This window comes from Aythya fuligula, chromosome 15 (assembly GCF_009819795.1).
Source record: "Aythya fuligula isolate bAytFul2 chromosome 15, bAytFul2.pri, whole genome shotgun sequence".
Lineage (NCBI taxonomy): Eukaryota > Metazoa > Chordata > Aves > Anseriformes > Anatidae > Aythya > Aythya fuligula.
The window spans coordinates 6220310-6242637 of NC_045573.1; the positions used below are offsets into that span (position 1 = coordinate 6220310).

Here is a 22328-nt window from a genome sequence, read left to right on the forward strand (position 1 = left end):
TTAAGTACAGAAAAGCACTGGACAAAATAACACATCATTTCAGGAACTGTGAGAATTTAGGTGAAGTGTTTAAGGATCTATTTCACATGTCTAAATAGTAGGTGACAGCTGGAAAACTGCAAAGTATTTTAGAAATCTCAACACAGTACTGGGAAGTCAACTTCACCTCATGCATTATTGCGGTCAGAACTTAGTGATTTCTCACTGGAAAAATCTCTACCTGCTTCATACACATATTTTTCAAGGCCTACTGTCTGTAACTAGCTACATAATTATAAGAATATATCTATTTTTAAATCTTAAGGATTTTTTAGATTATCAGTACCTGCTTATCTAAAGAGATATAACTACTCCATTTAAATCTTTTCTCCAGCTTTTAATTAAATGTAAAGACATGAATTATATGTACTTTTTAGAAATAAAAAAATGGTCTACTTTATTTGATGTTTGAATTCAACTCCGCAACTAAAACTTTGAGAGTTTTATCATGTACAAACTTCTATATCATACTCTGTTTGCAAGAACCATTAACCAATGTATTTGTAGTGGTACAATTCCTTTGGACAAAAGAGAGACACTTCATGACTAGAGCTGGAATTAGCTTTGAATTTTTCATAAAGGCAACTGAAGAAGAAGTTTAAAGGGACTCTTTCTTTTCATTGTTAATTGCTGAGTTCTTTCTCAAAAAAAAAAAAAAAAAGAGAAAAAGCCTACTCTAGTCTGTATGAAAGAGTTTTATGCTTATTTTTAGTCAAACAGAGCACTTTTGAATGTTGCATTGACAATGTGAGCTTGGACTTTGATATTAATGTTTCTACAGCAAAGACCATAGCAGGAAAGAGCATTAGTGATTATAAGTGGAAAAAATATTAGAAATAATTATTCCTCAAACTGCAACAGGAAGTGCGTAAAAATATGAAAGATAGATGTATGTGAATCCAGCAACTCAAAACTTAACATTTTGTGCATTGTCCAATGTGATCTAGTTTTTTTTGGGCTCAGTCTGCTCTTCTGAGCTCAGCCAGAAGGCTTTTTAAATTTTAGAGAACAACTCTTTCACCTTCCCACAATACTTCTAAGCAATATTTTGAACAAAATGGGAAAACCACAGTCTGAGCAAACAACCTAAATCTAGTCTTGTTATCAGAAGCCATATCTTGACTTAAATTGTTTGGTGATTCGCAATGAGATGAGTAAGAATCAACAGAAATTTAGTAAATGAATTTTAGCCCGACTTCTTAAGACTGTGGAGGTTATAACATCGTGTTATCTGTTTCTTCTAATAACTTTTAAACCTGTTGCTTTTCTCAGTCACATCTGATAGAAAGACAGAAGTTCAAATACATTTCATTGGCTTGAATTCTCATGCAAACAGGCAGAAGAGAGAGACACAGATGAGCATCCTTCCTCTCCCCGAGAGCAGAGCAGGTAGAATTCACCCCTTAGCAAAGCCACTGGGAGGAAGCCAGCAGGTCAGTGAGTAGCCCAGAACCAGCCACTACGCAGACTGTCTTTTGCCAGGCAGGTATAGGGGATTTGTGGCAGCTGCAGGTAGGTGATAAGAACACAAAGGGGCAGGAGCTAGGCTTTATGAGTTCTTTTACTTATAAAATAGACTGTTAATATTTTCTTATTGAAGTTTACTTTGAAGTTTTTTTTTTCTCTCTAAGTGGCGTAAGGAAAAGAAAAATAGCTCTTGCACTTTTGTGTGCATTCCCAATGGCCAAAACTGCAAATGGAACAGAGGTGCAACTTTACAGAGCTATACCTGATTCCACTGCCACTGTGCTGACAGGGACTTGCTCTTGATGTCGATAGTTCCTGATCTCACACATGGGAAAAGAGTCTTCTTTTGGATTAGCACCTTTCCAGTGCTTATTAAGAAGGCCATCAGTAGCCATCTGAGAGCAACTCTGATGAAAAAACAGCAGGACTTGTTCTGGCATCTGGGTTTCAATGTGTTAAGAGAGGATCTCAGTAGTATCTCACAACAGCTAGGCAGCATCTGGGCAGTGCAGATCAGACCACAGACTTGGGGAACTGTCAACTTGTCCTGTCCAACTTTTAAGATTATTATCTGGGTGATTATGAAAGTTTAAGGCACAATGAATAAATTCATTTTCTCAATTTGAAGTTTGTACAAAGTGCATGGATGAGAGAAATGTTTCTTTTGTAACAGAACCAGGCATGTCGGAGCTGTCAGTTTAGATATGAATCTTCAGCCAAAGTAAGAATCTTTTTATAATAAAGTTTTATGATCTTCAATACTTTAGAGTCCTTGGACAAATGGGAGCGGCTGACAGTGGCTGATGCACTGGAACCTGTCCAGTTTGAAGATGGAGAAAAAATTGTTGTGCAGGGAGAGCCTGGTGATGACTTTTTCATTATTACAGAGGTAAGTTTGGCATCTGATAAACTGTGTCTTTTCCTGGTAAAGATCAAGACGTATTATTAAAGACATTTGGTTTCAGTTTAATGTCTTGCTTCAGCATAAATCTGAACTAATTCCATTCAAACCAGGAGAATTACTCAAAATTCAGATGAACTCAGACACCAGTTCTGTGGAAATACCTTATGTGAGTGGAGGAGGACAATCCCTACTTTCCAGGAAAATGTAAGACATGGAGTTTTGAGATGTGTCTAGTGTCTTTACTGTTTGAAGGTTTCTTTTCTACTTAATTTTGCTTTTGTTCCAGATTGCCAATACTTTAGCAAGGCTGGCCAGGCACACAGTGCATTGATCTTTGTTCCCAAAGGGACTTACAGGGGAAATCACAATGAACATCTGTAGACTGGAGCAGGAGACCTGATCTGAAAATAGATGATTTGTTCTTTGTTTTGCCTTAAATTCAGTCCAAATGGCTGAGCCATTTTCTTGTTTACTCTCACACAAGCAGACAGATCTGTCAGGCAGCTGAAAATACTGACATCTTTTGGGGAGATTATCTGACACTTCAGTTCCACTGTTTCACTTCTGCAAACAGATGCTGATGGGATTTTTCCTCCCTCTCTGACATAAATATTTGGGTCTTCAGTATCTCACACAAATACTTAGACACTGTGATGTAACAAGTTATAAAAAAGGTATTAGAGAGATTCAGACTAAGGATAACAAGCCAGCATTAGGATATGATTGTGTATGTATTGAAGTAGGAGTTTGGGGCATGGTTTTCAGTGCCAGCTGGGAGTGTTCATACCCAAATATATAGACTGGGAGTGGCTGATGTATGTCTATGTGTGACAGTTCAAATGCACATCTCTGGCCAGATGTTAAATGACCAGCAACAAGGCAGTGATGGCATCACAGGGGGTGCTGGTAATCTGAATTCCTACCAGTGGGAGATGGGTCAGGTGGATGTAATGAACTGGTGTCATTGTGTTGCCTTGGGAGGTAGTTGTATGTACAAAGAATGCATCTCTGGTCCCATCAGACTGCTGTGTTGTGATGTGATTTTTAGGAGGAAAGAGACCATACCCTACACAGATGGTGAAGGGCTTGTACAGCACCCATTCCAAACGGCTTAGAGGCCAACAGGTTTTCCTTTGCTTGCTACTTATCTGTGAATTTTTGGACAGGTGCCTCTATCCAAGGCAGCCAAAATTTGGTTCATAATCAATATATGATACTTAAAATTCCATTCTTTCTTCCCTCTTGAGTGTTGGATGCTGGTGCTGAAATACATATTTGATTTATGAACATAGTTTCTCTTCTGAAATAACTGCACCTGCATAGCGCACAGCTACACACTTGAGGAACTCTAATTGTGATGAGCCTTCAAATCAATAGTGTGAGAATAAAACCAGACTAGATACTAGATAGGTATTTTTTTCATTAATAACATTTTTATTACATAACAAAAATTTAGGAAATAATTTGTTCCTTTAGAAATAGGGGATTTTTATTCCTACAAGAGTTACTAGGTGTCTTGTATTCCTTGCAGCAGCATGAGACTAGGAAAACCTGATTTTCTTAGCCATCAAAACCCATGTGGAAAATTGGCAGCCTGCTAAAGAATTACTGAGGGCCGTTATTTTCTCCCTCTAGAAGGAACAGCTGTTAAGACTTGAATGGGTAGAAAAGTATTAACACTGTGTACTGTGTAATCATAAAGTATCTGCTCACCTCAGCCATCCATTATAAATCTAGCATAGTTTCTTACTTTAGAAATTGCCTGTATTTTTCTACATTAAAGAATGAACATCCAGTATCAATTATTTCTTGTGCTGCAGTAGTATTTATGCCTGCTCGCCTGTAGTTTAAAGATTATATTTTAAACCTGGTTTCACATGAGTTTGCATCTTTGATGTTCAATTTGTCTGCAGGATTGCTGATGAACCCACCAGGAACACTTTATTCCACAAACTTTGGTTGAAATTAATTTTGGCTGGTTTGTTGTCACATGCTGAAAAGTCATTAGCTTCTCTCATATATTTATTGATGTTTGTGGCCTTATAATCCAAACACTACAAATATAGCTAATTTGTTAGGCTGCTACGTGTGCAGAAACCATTTCATATATCACCAGAATGCAGCCTCCTTTGGAGTACGGTATGTCCAGTAGTACAAAGCTGAACTTTCCCACAGAATTTTTGGGAAGGATTCTTATTTATTATAAAACGTAGTTACTCATGACATGCCTTAAACAAATCAGTTACCAATTTCTAAGGTTTTAGTACAACTACAGAGATTACCAGCATCACACATACTGGTTTCAAGTGGGATCTTGTGACTTCTATCATAAAAGGTTCTCAAAGACACCCAGAACTCATGGATTTTAAATTGCTAGCACAGTTTTCTATGAACTTCATAAATTGTTTATTTCTGGATAGCCTGCAATGCTGCCTTCCTCTGTGACATCGTACAGGATGCTGTCTTTTAACAGCCTACAAATGAATTGGCACATTCAGGCAGACTGAAATGCAATTTTTAAACACCTTTTTAAGGGGAGACTTACAGATTGACCAGAAAAGCAACTCCTGATTTAAACTATAAATACCATCCTGGTTAGTACGGAAAAGAGTATTTAGTTTCCCTTTTCTATCAAACAAGCAGATTCACCTTTTCCCTTTTTTTCTTAATATAACCTTTTTCATAGCTTTCTGTCCAGCATCTGCCTCCAGTGTTGCATAGATCACGGTAGGGTGCAGGCTGTTTGAGGTGCAGGATGTATGCATGAAAATGCTACATGGAGGCAGAGGCTGCAGCATGAGCTCAGCCAAATTATTAGAATAACAAAAAATATGCATGGGGAAGAGCTACAGGAAACCAGGCTTGTTAAGTCCACTGCTCACAGTGCTCTTTGTGTTCATTTTTTGTTAAAAATCTGATGAGAAGAGTATTACCCTGAGATTTAAGGACTGCAAGATTTTTTCTGCCATGCTAAGTCTTCACAGGCAGCAGTAAGATGTTTACCAGTAAGTTGGTTGGGTGTTTTTTCATTCAAATGTTAAGCAGCCTTCAACAAGATTTAGTTTAAATATTTAAGGTTGCTATTTTTTTCAGTGATAGAATTATTTTAATGTTTATACCATACTCCTTAATTTGAAGATAGGATCAGAAGTGAATGCATGCTTACAAAAGCAAAATAACTACTTTTGTGAGGTTGATTTACTGCACTTGAAACTGGTAATTAAGAAAAGAAAAAAGAAGCAGCCCTGCAGTTTCTGTATTTTCAGATATTTCCAGGTCTTATTTTCCCACTATGCTTTTCACACAACAAACTCGGGCTTTCCCAGACTAGACAGATGTGGAATGTATCTGTTGGATTCCAAGGTCATGGAATTATCCCATATGAGATTCCTGGCACAGAGGTGAAAAACTTTAAGCACCATGAAACAATTGTTGCCATAAAGAATTATGTTTTGGCAAGCGTAAATCATAACAGATGTACAGTTTCTAACAAATACATTTGCAGTTGTATTGTACACTGCCACACTGTGTAACCAACGGTAGGGAGGATTTATTCATCTGACTTCAGATAAAGCAAATATTTTTAGCTAGCGTTTTAAAGTGGTAGCTTGCAAAGGCATGTGAGCTTTGCAGAGTTAAATATCCCAGAAGATGTTACGTCCCTTTAAATGAAATGCCATTTGAACGAGGGCTGATTTTTTTTCCCCAACTCGTGCTTTGCCACTGACTTCAGTTCAAGCAGCAGCTCAGACTAGTGTGGTAATTCTATGAAACTGGAAAGAACTGAGTTTTTTGCTGTTGTCTAGGTTACTGAACAAGGTAGTGACAATAGTATTAAAAATAGAGGTTAGGATCGTGTACCATTCTGTAACTTCAGCTTCAAACTTGGCTCGGTGGCACTGCACCTTGGAGAAAAGTCCATAATGCAGCTACCGAAAATGCTGGGATCTGCAGCCATGAAGTGCCCTGCTGGGTTTTCCAGCTCCCAGCCCTCCCTGTGTCAGATCACTTGGATCTACTTGTCACTGCTAAGCACCATATACGACACACAGTTATTGTCATGGGACTCCGCTGAATGTGCTCGGGGAGTCTTTTAATATCAGTTGCATTCTGAGAGCTCACTGTGCCTGACCGGTTGCTGAAGTGCTGCCAGATGGCCCCAATTCTCCAAAAAGTTTGACATGGTTTAAGGAAAATGCACACACAGATGCAAACGTGTGCAGGTGTGGGACAGGAAAACAGCAAAATGGTTATGATAATGCCACACTGTGCCCACGGAGGACAGCTTGTAACTGTCCTTTAAATGTGCTGTCCGTAGCCTGTCATCTCCTAAGAGGACAGTTTGGTTTAAGTGGTGCATAAAGCAAAGAAATAAAACTGCATGAGAAGCAAAACATTTCCAATTAATAGCTGGTTGAGCTGCCCAGCAATAACATGCAGCAGCCTAAAAATAAAAGAGCTAAAAATAGAAGATAATTGGCAGGAGAAAATTCAAGGAGAAATGGACCCATTGTATCAAGCAGTTTCACATTAGAATTTTTACTTTAAAACATTTAAAAACCTAGTATTTTTAATTGTAGATTAGTGTTAGTGACAGTGTGTAGTTCCAGCCTCCTCTGTAATTCCTTTGTGAAAAGCACTGAAAAAAAGCTTGGGATTTGTGTTCCTTATTGTTTTCCTGGTGGCTAGAAAGGAGGCAGTCAGGGCCTCTGATTTTCAGGCTTACTTGTATTATCAGTGCAGCCTGTGGGCAGATTGTTACCCACCCTGGGCCTCTGCTTCCACATCAGTGGGAGTAATCCTAATGACACTCCATAAAGGTGAGTAAAAGCTTCACGGGAAAATGTATTAAGTGTCCACTAACACTGAAACCAGGGAATGGGAATAGCAAGATTGGAAAATAAGAGAAAATTTTCACTGGCAGTGCAGAAATCCTTCCAAAACTGGTGCAGAGAACTGCCTGACTGGTAGAAATTAGTCAAATGAATTGGTAATAATTATTGATCCAGCCAAGAGTAGTGCTGATCACATTCAAAACAGCGTTGTGATTCCTGGGGAGCTGCTAGTTGTCATGCTGCTGTTGACATTTCAAGTCAGAGCCACTAACTGGCTCCAGTCTGGGCAGGATCCACTGTGAGTTATTGTGACTGCTGAAAGCATGCTTGAGATACTGTCCTGTAGGTGAAATCAGTGTTTCCAACCCTGCTGACACTCTTGGCATGCTGTGGAGGGCCTCTGCAGAAAAACAGTTCAAAGCTTCATTAGGTGGAACAGTGTTTGTAAACTCTTTGTAGCATGGTAACGTGAAGGAGAGGAGGAAGATCCTTGGGCTAGCTAGGAAGGGCACTCTGTTCCTTACAGAATTGGGCCTTTTTGTAGGAAAAGTAGACTTGAGTCTTAAATTGCACAAGAAGCATCTGAAGATTTATGATTTAAAAGCTCTTCAAGAAAGAAAAGAAAGGAAAAAAAAAATAATAGCCCAATTGTTTCCTGCTTTAAATTGTTGCTCTTTGACATTCTAACCCAAGAGAGACCCCTTTGGCAACTACCCCTACAACAGGCAGGAGAACTACAAAGTAAACTTCTTCCGTATGGTTAATGAAGTCACTGCCTTAGGCACACTCTGCTATCACACCTGATAATCTCTTTAAAAACACAGTGTGATTAATTATTAATTAGGAAGATGAATGTTGTCTAGAAAAGGAGTTTCAAAGGCTACAATCCGAATTGCTTAGTGTTACCAGGATTTTGTTGATACCAGGTATGTTTGTTAAAGGCAGTCTGCAGCAACTCCTAATATGCCTCATAAATAAAATATACCTAATAAGCAGAGCCAGCAGTCACTGAGGGCTCTGCAGTTTGCTTATTTTCAACCGTGGAGACATTGTTTTCTGTAGGACTCTTACAGGAAAGGTAGACTCAATTTTGTTGATATCACCTGGCTGTACTCAAACAACAGCGCTTCCATTGGCCCTGCATCAAAGTTCATAGGCGTTCAGGGTGCCATTTTTAATGGCCAGCTGATGTCAAAGATAAAAAGGTAGGTGTGTGATTAGGTGCCATTCTGCCTGGGGATGGAGGTGAAGTATTTTGCCATGTCAGTGACTGAAACGCTGGTTTAGTTCATCTCTGGTTGAATTTGCTTTAAATTTGACTTCAGTGAGCAGTGGATCAGGCTGCATATATATGCAATCTTCAGCGTATACTTACCTCTCCTCTATTAGAAAAGGCCAAAATTTCATAGTAAGCAACTGGCTGCTCCACTTCTTGCTCCCAACTGCAATGGGAGGACCTGTCAGTGACTGCAGCTTTTGGTCCTTCCAAATCTTTCTCCAGCCCCAGTGATAACCATGGCAATGTAGGCACCTCCTGTAAATTCTGCAAAATCTGAAACCACAGAAGTGATGTGTGCTGGATCATTTTCTTAACATTTTCGTGAGATTTCAGATTAGCCAATATTTCTAGTCTATTTTAGAACTTTGCAGATTTTGTTCCTCATTTGTGGCAGAAACCAGGACAACTGTATGTAAATTCTCTGAGTTGCTATGAACCCAGAGATTGGAGAATAATGTATAATAGTTTAAAAATGTATGGTTAAAAAAGTACTGTCAAACCCAGTCATGACTCAATCTGTAGTCCACAATCAGAATTAAGTCCTTTTGCATCATCCTTCTCTAACAGCATTCAGTTTAATTTTTATATTATAAAAATGAAGCATTTTTAAGAGAACTCTGATAGGTAGGAAAACAATGTAAAAGTAGCATCCCCAGCCAACATTTAGTTATGGAAAGAAAATTCTCGCCTTGATTGGCAAATTCATGTGGCTTTCTGTAGGCATATGACCAAATAATTTTGAGAGCCATAATTACTGTGGCATATTATCTATGTAACCTGTTTACCTACTCGTTAGGTACTTATCTATTGGTCTTAAACATCTCATGAACTTCATGGAGTTGATGCTCACTACACCTGTGTGATGAGGTGTGTGAGGCAAGCTCCACATTACATGTTAAGATCTGAAGCACGGGCACAAGAACTAAGATAGCTTCTCATTCCTGCTGAAAAAAATCAGTGGGAATTAGGTGCCTTGAAGGTCTGGATCTTCATGCTTTTGCTCACAGTAGGTCTAAGGCAGAGAAGAAATGTGAACTCTGTAGCCAGAATCCCAGGCTACTGTACTGACTGACTGTCCTTTTTCCTTTACATTAAATTTTACAGCCCCAAAATAATGGGTGCTCTTTTCTACTGCAGCTTATGTGGAAGTCATTTGCACGTTGTATTGCTGACTGAAATTTGTTTATTTCTTCCCTTGTTTTTGTATAATAGTCTTTCATAAATCAAAGGTTGGCAAATAATAAAAACCCAAGATTATTTACTGGCTGAAGGACTATTTGCAGTGTCTTTGGCTACATAGTTCAAAGGATTCGTCTTCTCTTGGAAAGTAGCCCTAGAACTGCTGATGCTTAGCTGTAAAATAAAAGCCGTCCCAGGAATGATGCTATCAGCAGTCCCAAAGGGCTAAAATGGCAGCTGAGGAGTGATATGCTCGTGGTCTTCCAGGACACTGCGACTGAGAACATTGCTTATGCCAGCATCATGAGGTACATGCAGGACTGTGTTACTCCATCTCACTTGGACACTGGTAAACTTACATCTTAAAGCAAAAATATGAGGAAGAGGCAGTGCGGCAGTCTTGTTCTCAGTGGTTTAAAAGTAACCTCTTTTCATAACCTCTCTTTGCACATACTATACCCAGTGCAAAAAAAATGCATATGAATGTTTCCCCAGTTCATTTCTGACATGACAGCTTGTGTAGGAGTCTTCAGTCTCATTCAGTTGTAATTTAAAACATCTGATTTGTAAACCCATAAAATGTAAGTTTTAGCTGGAAATTCAGCCGCACCCTGCCCTCTTAGCACTATAGGGTATGCGGAAAATGGAAGATGGCTTGGTGTGCAAAGATGTAAAACCCAGTGTTAATAATAATCAATTTCATGCTTAGTACTTGTGTGCTCCACTTGAATTTTCATTAAAATCAGTGCTAGGTTTTCTTTGTTTTCAGAACCAACTGTGTCTTTCTACGTACATAATGCTTGCTTTAAGGCATGGTTTTGGTTTTGAGTCGTCTCTCTTTAGTCTTGTTCAGTAGAGTCTTGCTACCATGGAAGTCTGTGGAAGCAGCAGAGGTTCACAGGTAATGAAATGCCTCTGTGTGAGTCAGGAGAGCAGCCCAGGCTCCTTACCCCTCTAGGTTTTCAGGAGGTTCTCAGGATCCTTATAAACAATTTGGCATTGAAGACTGAGTACTACGAAAGCCTGTTTCGTAGTACTTTCTCAACATGACCATGAACATTATGATCTCCATGATAAACTCCCGTTTCCCCTTCCCCCAGTTTACTCCAAGTTTTGTTTCTTGCTCTGAAGCTGTTGCCCTAGCTGGCCACAGCTGCCAGCCCAGCCCTGGTCACAGCATTAGTTATGAGACTTTAATTATGATGTCTGTCTCAGACTTTTGCTTGGTCTGGTTACTTCAGTATCTACAGAATGTTTTCACAAAGAAGCAGATGGTGGTAGGAGTAATTGGGCCGTAAAACAACATTAACAGCTAAAAACGATTTTCACCAGAAAGGATTTTGCGGGCAGGGTGAAGGAGGTTCAGCACTGTTTTCATGTTTTCTCTCCCTTGCATTCAACACTGCCCATTCTGTAGGTGGTAGCAGGCAGCACTGTCTGCTTCCAGGACATGATAACTGTAAGGTCAGTCACAAATATGAACAGTTGATGAATAACCCATTATAGAGTCACTTTTATGTTGACTCAGTGGACATTTCCTGGCTTCAGAGAGAGTAAAGATAATGGCTAGCTTTGTAGAAAGAAAGAATCTCTAAAATGCAACATTTTTTTTCCTTTGTGACTTTTATTGCTTTGTAGGCTGACATGTCAGAGGGAGGAAAACAGTGCATTGTTGCCAATAATCCACAGCGCTTGGCACAGACAGTCTTTAAAATCTGGCACTGGGATGAATATTAATTCAGTTGTTTTCCCACAGAAGCTACTGATTAGTCAAGGCCAAGTATCCCTGAGATGATTCATTAAAACCCAGCATCGGAGCCCACCTTGACTGAGCAGATCGGCTTTGTGTCACCACTGCAGCAGGTGGACTGAATATGTAATAGAAGGGGCAACTAGAATTCTAGAACAGGGTGAAGATGAAAGTGCAGATGGACCCCAAAGTCCAGACTATGGTGCAGCCGCTTCCCAGCTTTCTGCCAGCAGCAGCTGGGCACAAAGCCAGGATAACTAGCCACAGAGGATTACACCCCAGGCAAGGGGCTCCTCCCATGTCTAAGAGCTGCTCTCGTCACCCCTGTGTCACCGTCCCCTTGCTCCCAGGCTTCCCAGTGCCAGTTGGCATCTGGTGGTTTGGAAGAGGCATGGGATTACCACGGCCCTGAGTCTGGGAGGCTCAGAGGCCACTGTGACATGCCCTGTTCCGTGCTGCTCCCTTGCTTTTTTGACTCTCGATGAAGTCTTGAGGCTACCAACACTTGGAGGTGCCTCTGTTGGACTCCTGAGAGATCCTAGCTATGCTGATGCAGCTAAAGGGCAACATTTTGAAGTCAAAAGACTATAAAGCTGAAAGTTTTGATTTTGAAAAGCTTTTCAACAAAAAAATCTTAATGAATAAATCCGAATTTTTTAATTCTTTGTGCAAAACCACTGTTTCACCTCCACACGTGAGGCAAAGTACACTTTGTGCAGTACTCTGCTTCTTTTGGTTTTGCACTGTCTTTATTGGTCTCTGCCTGAATCTTGTCTTGTTCCATCTAATAACATTTCTTTTACTTCAAGTACATTTAGGTACAGGACAACTTTCATGCAGGCTGCCTTAAAGAAATAATGAAGGGAAAGATTGCCTGAGATACCGCAATAGGAGGATGAGCAAAATGATCTAAAAGGTCTTCCCATGTCAAATGTCTACGATTTTAAATAGTAAATGATCAAGGCAAAGGCATTTCCTGGTGATTAATGACTGGCTGGGTGTAGTCATGTCTGGGCCTTAACCCTGGCCTCTTGTATATCCCTAGGAAATGCCCTGTGGCTCAGTTGTTTCTGCTGGTTCAAGCTACACTTGGTTTATGATTGATTGTCATTTTTAAAAGTACCTTTATGTTTGTCGCTATTTTGGTGACTGCTCTAGACAGCTTTGTTCCTCTCTCTCGGGTGTGGATGTTACTCCTAAACCAACATAAATGTGCCTAGATAGCAGAAGTGATGGAAGCTTCGATATGCACGTGGTAGTCCTATGCAGGTGTGATACAGCTGGTACACACGGTGAACTGCGTATTGTTTAGTGTCAAGCATGGCTGTAGAGCTCACGTATAGGATCCATGCCAGCTGGGAAGTAATGTTTGCTTCCCACCTTTGCTGAATTGCAGTCCGCATTAATGTTGTTGGCAATTAAGGCCAATAAAAAATATGATGAATTAATGTTATAAAGTTATGATGATTACATTATGATAATCATGTACATCATCACTGGAGTTGTTGCAGTATAAAGGCATTTTCTACAGCGCTGCTCTCTCTCAAGGAGGTCATTGGGGTACCCCAGTGCTCCCATTATTACCATAATGCTGCCCTTTAAGCTCATTTGACATAGCACTGTTAAATCTTAAAGATACTCCCAAGGTGCTGGCTTTCTGAATATCTGCTGAAATCAGTGGCACTCAACATTTTTTCTAGAGTCACAACTGAATTAAAAAGACCGAATGTGCAAAATATTGTGTATTTGTTTTCAAAGCTGGCAGCAGCTCATGTTTCTGACTTGGGCATTGTCTCTTTCACTGTAATCTACGGAGATCCCTAATGGATGGAGAAAAGAATTCACTTGCTACAGATAAGGAAACCAAACAACCAGCACTTTTTCACTTAATGCAAACCTGGGGGCTGTTCTTGTAGACATTACTTACTAAATAGCCAATATAACAGGCACATCATAAATGACAGTCATTAAAGTAAAGTTTGCCAAACTGGACCAAAGGTTTCACATCAAAGAGAGATGAATTGATTTAAATGATCATTTTTAAAGTGGAGGGTGAAACAAGAGCTGACAGATCTCAGCAGGACTCACAGATCCACTAGGCAACTGTTATTTCCAGGATTTTTGTAGCATCAGGAGCTTTTGGCCCTTCTTAATTTAAGCTCATGATTTGGAGATGCTCTATGGGTGATTTAATTACGTGCCTGAACCAGTGAGTAGACAGATATGGTTCTGTAGCTTATCGTCCTTGTAGCTATGGCAGTGTAAGAACATTGCCAGGACAGTGTTTGTAGGTAGGAAAATGGTATCTTTTATTAGATGTATCTGGAGAAATAGACAACTCGAGGAAAGGTGTGTGTGCCCAAAAGCATTTCTCTTTTTTTCTAGCTAGTTGGTCTAATAAAAGATATTACTTCCACAAACTTTGTCTTGCCTGCAATTAAATAAAATAATCACAGATTCACACCATGTGAAAGATCTTTTAATTCATTTCATATCTGCTATTGCTTCCAGTAAAACCAGTAGGAGTCCTTACATTGAGTTCCGTGTGATTCACCGCGTGTATAGGAACGTTTTATACCACTGCACAGCCTCTTCCTTCGTCTTTTTAGCGCAGATTTAATAGCAGCATATAATGAGGGCTTGTGTTGCTGGGGAGTGAAGGGAAAGTTATCTTTTCAATGTGTGAATTATGGAGTGTGTGGATTAACAAAGTGAGAAAGAGCAAAGGTATGTTCATAATAGAAATTGATGGAGCTAATAGCAATAACAGATGGATAGGCCTGACCTTTTTCATCGCTAATTCTATAGAAAAACTACTGCATTGCTCTTTTCTAGTGGATTGTGCAGAGGAAAATGAAATAAGCTAGAAAAACTTTCTAAGCTCAAAACTAGGGTAGAAGTACAACATTGTGAGGACATGGAGAAAAAAACTGTCTGCCATGCTTTACTTTAAAAATAAGTGAAAAAGTAAAAAATAAAAATGGAAATGGAAATAGAAATAGAAAAAGTAGCTTATTGCTTGTAAACATTCAAATTCTTTTCTTCAAGATGTAGAATTTTATTTTGTATACTTAGTGTATCAAAAGGACATAGACATTGATGTTGCATCCTATCATCAGAATAAATAACCATTCTTCAATTTTAATAACGATAAATATGTCTCTTATCACAGATGGAACCTCACTGAATTTTTTACTGATTGCTTTATCTTTACACTGAGAGCTTTGGCTGGTGGAAACAGAACATCAACAAGAGTTGGCTTAACTTTTAAACCAAAAAGTTAAAAAAAGCAGGGCTCATTTCCCTGCCCAACCCCAGCCCCTGGTAAGGGGCCACCCTGCACAGCCCACCCTACCCAGTGGTACCCAGGACACTTCCCTGCCAGCGCAGGGGGGATCCCATCTGATCCACAGAGCTTCCTCTGCTGGAACAGGGGGAAGACTACAGGATTACCCCTCTGACCTTGTTGAATGTTTGCCTTTTATAACTAAGCTACTTAGGCCAATTCCTGGCTACGGAATTCATACTTAAATATGAAGATAGAGCTCCTGAAGCACTTCGTGCTTACAAGGACATGCAGGATCAGGCATGGGAATCTTCGTGTTGATCCAGATGGGCCACTGTAGGATGTCCTATTCATCCCTACAGTCTGATAGTTTAAAAATGAAACATCTGTCAAAATCTTATTACTTTGGAGAGGATGGGAGCTCATGGATTATAAACCCTAACTTATTTTTTTGTATCTTAAATTATGCTTCTGTATCTAAGCCATAAATTTTTACCAAACAAACTGCTGATGCATTTGAAAGACAGGAATAAATACTCTCAGCGCTGTGACAGAAGCGTTACAGAGGGAGTGAGCTGGTGCGTGGGGTGAGGATGGCAGAGAGGTGGTGATGGCGCATTGCTTTTGGAACTGCTACTCTTGTTGTTTTTGCAATAAGATGCCTGTATTTACTAGGAGCAGAGGAGGGGAGGTTAATGATATCGATTCCTGGGAATACAGGCACTCCCCGTGGCTGAAAGGGAATATTCCTGGATCCACCAAAGATCATTTCACTCCCAAGTGTCTGCGAGGAGAACGACATGCCTGTCTGCTTTCAGTTTCATATCATCACAAAGTGCTGATTTATTAAATGGTGTAAAAACTTCTTCACAGTGTTTGAGCATGTACTCTGAAAGTTTTGCTCTGTGGCGTAGGAGGCTGAAATGACTATCAGGGTACAAGACAGTATTTTAAATTGAGCAGCACTAAATAGCCTGATCCTGAAAATCTGGGACTGTGCAGTTTATTTCACAGAGACTGATCCTGCCAAGTTTTATGTGCCATTTAAGGGGAAATGTTTTCCGTTGAGACCAAATGCTTTTGGTGAGTGAGAGTGATAAGCCCCTTGAATCCTTACTAGATAATACTCATACCTCCCAGGACAGGGCTCAGGAGGTTTATTCAGGGCTACCATTTATACGAGGCAGGGTTTGCTCAAGCGCAAGAAGGACGGAAAGCTCAATAACTGCATTGGAAAGATTTGACAAGTAAACTAAAATGAAATACAGCCGTGAGGCCTGTGATGGGAGCAAGGGTAGGGGTCAGCACCTAATTCATTTAGTATGAGAACTTTGGTAAGTGTGTAAATATTAGGGGATTGTTTCTGTATTATTTTATTTTTGCTTTGCTTACACTGCTCATGTACAATTGGACTCTTCCTCTGATACAGTTAGAATAACGTTGTTTCCAGAGATAAGATACCTAAAGCGAAGGTGAGGCAGATAGATAATTATAAATACATCTTCTTTGTTTCGTGGTGTGGACGGTCTTCCCGTGAAGGTCACTGTGACAATGCTCCAGGATGTACTTGTGGAGCTGGTGACTTTTGCAGAGAGAGGCCAAACGGCGTAATCAGATCTTACATCTGGGTGCTCGCTGTCAGGGTTTCAGGAAACTTCTTTTGCTCCATGATAGACCTGTTCTCACTGGGCAACGGGAAAAGCCTATGTGACTGTTAAAACAAGAGTGGAAAAATACGTATCTGGAATATGCATTGCTTTGTCCTGCCAAGCCAAGTGTTTATTGTGGAGGCCAGACACATCTGTCCTCCTCCAACAGATAGCATGGTGTTTCTTGGATTAAAAAGGCCGACTGTAGTGGAACAGTGGAAGAAATTGCTTCAGAAGACTGACTTATTGAAGTCCTATATCATATGGACCCTGTCAAAAAAATATTAAGCACAATAAAAGCTGACACTAGGGGAGATGAAAGCAATATTGCTTGATATTGTGATTACCTTTATGGCAACGTGTTCAAGATGAGCAATGGGAAACTGACTCTTTTTTTCATTTGACCTGGGCAGTCAATATGATTACTTTGGGGATTTTTTTGTTGTTGTGTGTAATAAAACATCTGTAATAAAAGTTTTTTAAAAAATAGTTTTGGGAAAGAGAATGGAGACATGGATTGCAGACAGCTATTTGGGTCAAGGGGTTAGGTTTTTGCCAGGCTCCAGATGGGGACTGAGTGGAGGACAGGGGCTGGAAGTGGTTCTGAAGCTGATTCTGACTCCATTGCAAAAGCAATAAGAACAGCATTGAGTTAGGTCCATGCACTGCACCTGATCTGAAGTTTGTCCAGAGAGAGATTGATAAGCACGTTATTTATTCCCTTTATGAGGTATTTCTTAAGAATTCTGCTTAGGAAAGTGTGTTTGTTTTTAAAGCTTGCAGTAAGTGCAAATAACAAAATTCATTACGCTATCTTTGCATTTTCATCCTCTTTCAGATTTACTGGAAGATCTTGGAAAACAGCAGCTTTGGCGAAACAATTTAGTTATATCAAGGATAAGGAATTCTTGCTGGAAACTTGACAGGCACCAAATCACTTTCTTACATGCCGTCCTTTCAGTTACTTTTGTGGATGGCCATACACTTGCTGTGGACAGTTTTATGTACACGGCAGGTCTTAACAGCAGATAAAACCCCAAGCAACTGCGACCAAAAGACCAAAGGCAGCCTCCCTTAATATGTTAGCTTATTTCTGAACAACTGATCTTGAAACATCGCCCAGCTCAGGTGTCCTTGCTCCTGCAGGTTGTGCCAAGCACATGGTTCTGTATCTTATGCCATCAGATGTCTGGCATATCAAGAGTGAAAGCATTGAAGCCAAGAGTTTTGCAATTGTTTTCAAATGGACTAGGATTTACAGCCCTGCTGTTTATTCAGTATTTTTTTAATGCTGATACGGCATGTGGCTGGTGCAGTAGAATGGTAAATTGTCATGGCCAATATAATGTGGTGACAGTCTGATATCTACTAATTTATACTAAGCACAGATTACTGCTAATGGGCAAAATAAGACATTATAACTTCTACTGTGTCAGATTAATTTGATATACATCCAAGTACATATAAAAACCATCAGATGCTTAGCACCTTTCAAACAGTGCTTGCACATTATTTGATTTTTGGCTCTGGTTCCTGCCATCATCAGAAGTAATTTACCTCTTCATTTGTGTAGCACAGAAAGGTTGCATTATAAATTAACCTAGAGAGTGCCCCAGCAATTCATAAATTATATGGGCTTAAAAATAACCCTGCTACGAAATAGGACATGATGCAATACAACAGTATTACAGCATCTTAGCAGTACTTGTTCAGAAAAAAGCAAATTATGATAATTTGCTACATAATAGTGGATATTCCTGGGCCCCAGGTCCTAGAAAAACAAAAGTCAGACCTGAAGCAGCCTCACATTGCTGTTCAGATTTACAGTTCAATGACAATGTTCAGGATCCTATGGGGCATATTTAAACACAGCACAGAGGTGAAGGGTTCGTTCTGCAGGGTGCTGAGTGCCTTTAGCTGCACTGAAGCCAAGGAGCTTGAGGTTGCTCAGTGTCTCCTTGAGCCCCCATTGTAAACTGAAGCATACATATTTATTTCGATGCAAGGAAGCTGAAAGATGTGTGCAGCTGTCTCATCTGCACTGAACACTCAGCACTGGAGGGAGGTTTGTGCTCCAGGCTGGAGTGGTGCTGCAGCTGGTTACAGGCACCAATAGTGCAGATGAGCAGAGCAATATGCAAGGCTTGTGTGTTAAACTAGGGGATTCCTGTGATATTGTCCAATAACTGGCATCTTCCAAGCATAGGTCACTTTACTGTGTCTCCCCCACTTCTCTGTCCAGGTTGTATCAGCTCCCAGGTATTACTGTACAAGCTGAAAATTAAAAAAAAAAAAAAAAAAAAAAAAAAAGCATTTTCGATGCTCTCCAACAGCACCTAAATTCTGCCTCTGTTTTGCACTGTTCTTGCAGCAGCATCAGGCCACTGTCAAAAAAATTGGCTCTGCAGTCTATTTAAAAATCTTGTTTTATTAAGAATCTTTTTAATTTCAGTTAAAATCAAATATGTTAACATTTTGCCTTTGCCATGGCTTCTGGTGTAGACTCTGAACATAATTTCTAATGTCATAGTAATTTTTTTGCAGAAAGCAGCTACCTTCTTCCCCTACAAAAACTTTGTGCCGCAAATAATTTAAGATTTCCTCCAGGTTAGAATATTTTTGCATGTAAAACCCCTTTGAAGGTTTAAATAGACTGTTACTGAGTTTTGACATGTATTAGCACGTGTTAAGCACTGCAGTTATTAACGGTCGTGGAGACAAGACACATTCCATCTCTCAAGTGACTGACTTGCAGGTGTCCAGATCACTAAAGGCCATGAGAAGGCAAAGACACTAAAAAATACCACTTTCTGTTGCAATTAGCATTAAAACTCCCTTTACCAACAATCTTGGCAAGAAAGCCAGTTAATGTTCAGGTGAGGAATATACTCTAGTTGCTGCTTTACAAATTTCTGTCCCTAGATTGTGGCTGGGAAAATTGCCTTTTTAGTGCTTATGATGAAAATCTTCTCTGCATCACTTGTAAGGTTCCCCATCCACTCAGAACATATTTTTAAAGTATATTGAAGCATACATTTGCACAGCATGATGTGCATTAGTAACATAGAAATTACTGAATTCTGTGCTGTTCCTCTTGTGTTGTGCCTGAGCCCAATCTGTCCACATCCAAACAATGCCACATTCATAGAGTGAAATCAAGTTTTCCATACTGGTGGATTTTTTTTTTAATTCTTGAATTCCTTTTATTCATGTATAAGAAATTGAGATTGTCATCTTTCCCATAGCAGAACTAAAGGAGTGTGATGTGTCCTGCGAAAGCGGATACTCCAGACTCAATACTTTTCAAAGGGGTAGCAGGTTTAGGCAAAGCAAAGTAACCTTCCCCGCTTCTGTTCCCAGGGCACAGCTTCCGTTCTCCAGCGCAGGTCTGATAATGAGGAGTACATTGAAGTGGGAAGACTTGGACCATCAGATTATTTTGGTAAGAAAATTCAGCCTAAGCATGGTTCAGAAAGACAGCAAATGGGATTGTATGAGGTAGTTGCTGTCTTAATTAGTGTTCTACTCTTTAACGAACAAGGGGTTATGCATAGGTCAGCTTCTGCTTTCAGCAATACCGAGAGATTTCACTGAAGCCGAAACTATTCCGTGGTTTACACCAATGTAGCTGATAGGAGACAGCTCCAGAATCAGCAAAACAGTCTGAATACATTTGTTTTCAAAGGCATTTTACACGCATGCATTATGCATGTGTAATGCACTTGTACTGTCAACAGAATTATGTAGAGTGTCTATCAAGATAATATAAAGGGATATGTTCTACAATCAAAGTAACTGTATGGTGGCCTGAATATGCACTTTCCAAAAAAGAGGCGCAGACGTGTGACAGCGTATTTGTCCCTATTTTCAGGTGAGATAGCATTATTGCTCAATCGGCCCCGGGCTGCTACGGTGGTGGCACGTGGACCCCTGAAGTGTGTAAAGCTCGACCGGCCCCGCTTTGAACGAGTGCTCGGCCCTTGCTCTGAGATCCTCAAGAGAAACATTCAGAGATACAACAGTTTCATTTCACTCACTGTCTAAATGATTCCTTTTGGAAAGCTGCCTTTGTGTGACCTTGTGCACTTAAATTTGCTCTGTGCAGCTCCATAGCTTTATAAAGAAAAAAATAAAAGGTGTGCATTTCATGTGTATTTTTTCTGTTATGTCATGCACTGGATGTCAGTTCAAATATTATGTATCATTTAAGAAAGAAGACAACTGTTTGGATAAGACTAGCTTGGGGGTACCATGCAGGGAAGATTAGGCTCTTGGCTTGCAGGCAAGATTTTTACCTGTTGTTGGATCATATAGATAAAACTGTGTTTTTAACTATTTAAACTATGTATGAATGTCTGTTTCCCTCATTATCTTTCACCTACCCTTAAAGTTGGTTTTATTCACCTTTTGTAAGCTTCTTTGGTAAAGTGATGTCCCTCTGCCTGTCACTTCTAAAAGCCTTTTCACTGCTTATGGACTGGAGGTTTCTGAAATCCATGCGGTCAGTGGCAGTTGCACAATTTAAGAGGGAAGGTTAGAGAAAGGTTTTGATCATTCCAGTAAGCCAAGGAAAAGTAGAACTTTTGAGTCACCTTGTTTGTGGTTTAGAAATAGGGGCCATATTCCTCTGTGTTACAAGCCCTTTCAATGGGAACTTCACTGAACTAAGCGGGGCTTTGTAACATATTTATCTGCACCAGAGTGTCCTCAGCCACTTTTTTGAATATTATATGAAATACTTAAGAGATAATGGCAGCTGTACATCAGCAGTTTAATAGGACTCTTTTACGTAAGGTCCACTTAATTAAAATTAAAAGCCTTTTTTTAAGTATATGACCAGGATTCTCTGAAAGCCACATACATGTTCCAAAATGCTGCCTCTCCTCCAAAAGACACGTATTGCAGAACAAAAAGCACCAGGAACCTGCAGTAAGCCCCATGTGGGTGCAGCCTTGCAGGCAGCTGTGGCTGCTCTGTGTAGATATGGGTCTCCTCTTCAGTGGAGCTTTTTGCAGAGCCAGGCTTTGCTCTGCAGCCCTCCAGGATGGGATCAGTTAGATTATTCTTTGGGGAAGCTTTTCCTTTGAAGGAAAACTTCTCTTTGCTAACGGAAGCAAATCCCTGCATCCCTGCTACTCTAAATGGCACTGCTCACTTTTCAGTTGCAGAAAAACTGTATTTCTTCTTAATGATAATATTACGCTGAGTAAATATGAACTTTCTATACCCTTTACACGCCAAAAGTTATATAATGAAATAAGGCAGCAATCTTCCTTTTGAAACTAGAGGTGTTAAGAACATGTCTAGAATTACTCATACTGGTGTTAACTCCTTTTTGGAGTTAACAAAATATAATTTCGGATTTTCCTACTGACTCCCACCAAGAAGGCTCTTGGGACCCAATATTCCAGTACCTGTCCACAGTGGTTTTTACAGAGCTAACTGCTCCTTGACTTCAGAGTCTAAGTCCTACCATCACTTCAAGGTGCTTAATTTATTTCAGCATATATTCAGTGGTCCTGTCAGTGTATATCAGTTGCTACTATTTATTATGATTATGTTATGCTCCTTGCATGTAGCAAATATGACCATTCATGTTTTTCAACCTTGCAGTTTTATGACATACATTTATATAGGCAGACGCCCATTATATATCTCAATAAACATATAAGCATTTGCAAAACTTCTGTTTTGTTTCACTCTTTTTGTATTCTCTTCTGCTATTTTTAAGACATATTTTTAAAGGTTACCAGTCACTCATGTATGTTACTTAACCTATTGCATTTCTGTTGTATTCATAAAAAAATGTGTTTTGCATAATATGCAAGACACATGTCTTGCTAAACACCGAGTTATTAGTCTCACTGTTTAGAAGCTACTTGAGCACACACACACAAAACAGACTCTTTTGAATTTTGAACCTTTATAGATCATGAAGAA

At 39.8% G+C, this 22328-nt stretch overlaps 1 protein-coding gene across 2 annotated transcripts in view; it reads left to right on the top strand.

The window, feature by feature from the left end:
• PRKAR1B (protein kinase cAMP-dependent type I regulatory subunit beta) overlaps window positions 1–22071 on the top strand; it is a 99269-nt gene extending 77198 nt beyond the window's left edge. For both annotated transcript variants that reach the window (XM_032197458.1, XM_032197459.1), the window contains exons 9-11: window positions 2274–2395; window positions 19749–19830; window positions 20260–22071. In XM_032197458.1, the coding sequence (XP_032053349.1) occupies window positions 2274–2395; window positions 19749–19830; window positions 20260–20432 (377 nt within the window). In that variant the 3' untranslated portion in view covers window positions 20433–22071. The remainder of the gene's footprint in view (window positions 1–2273; window positions 2396–19748; window positions 19831–20259) is intronic.
• Window positions 22072–22328: the final 257 nt, after the last annotated feature.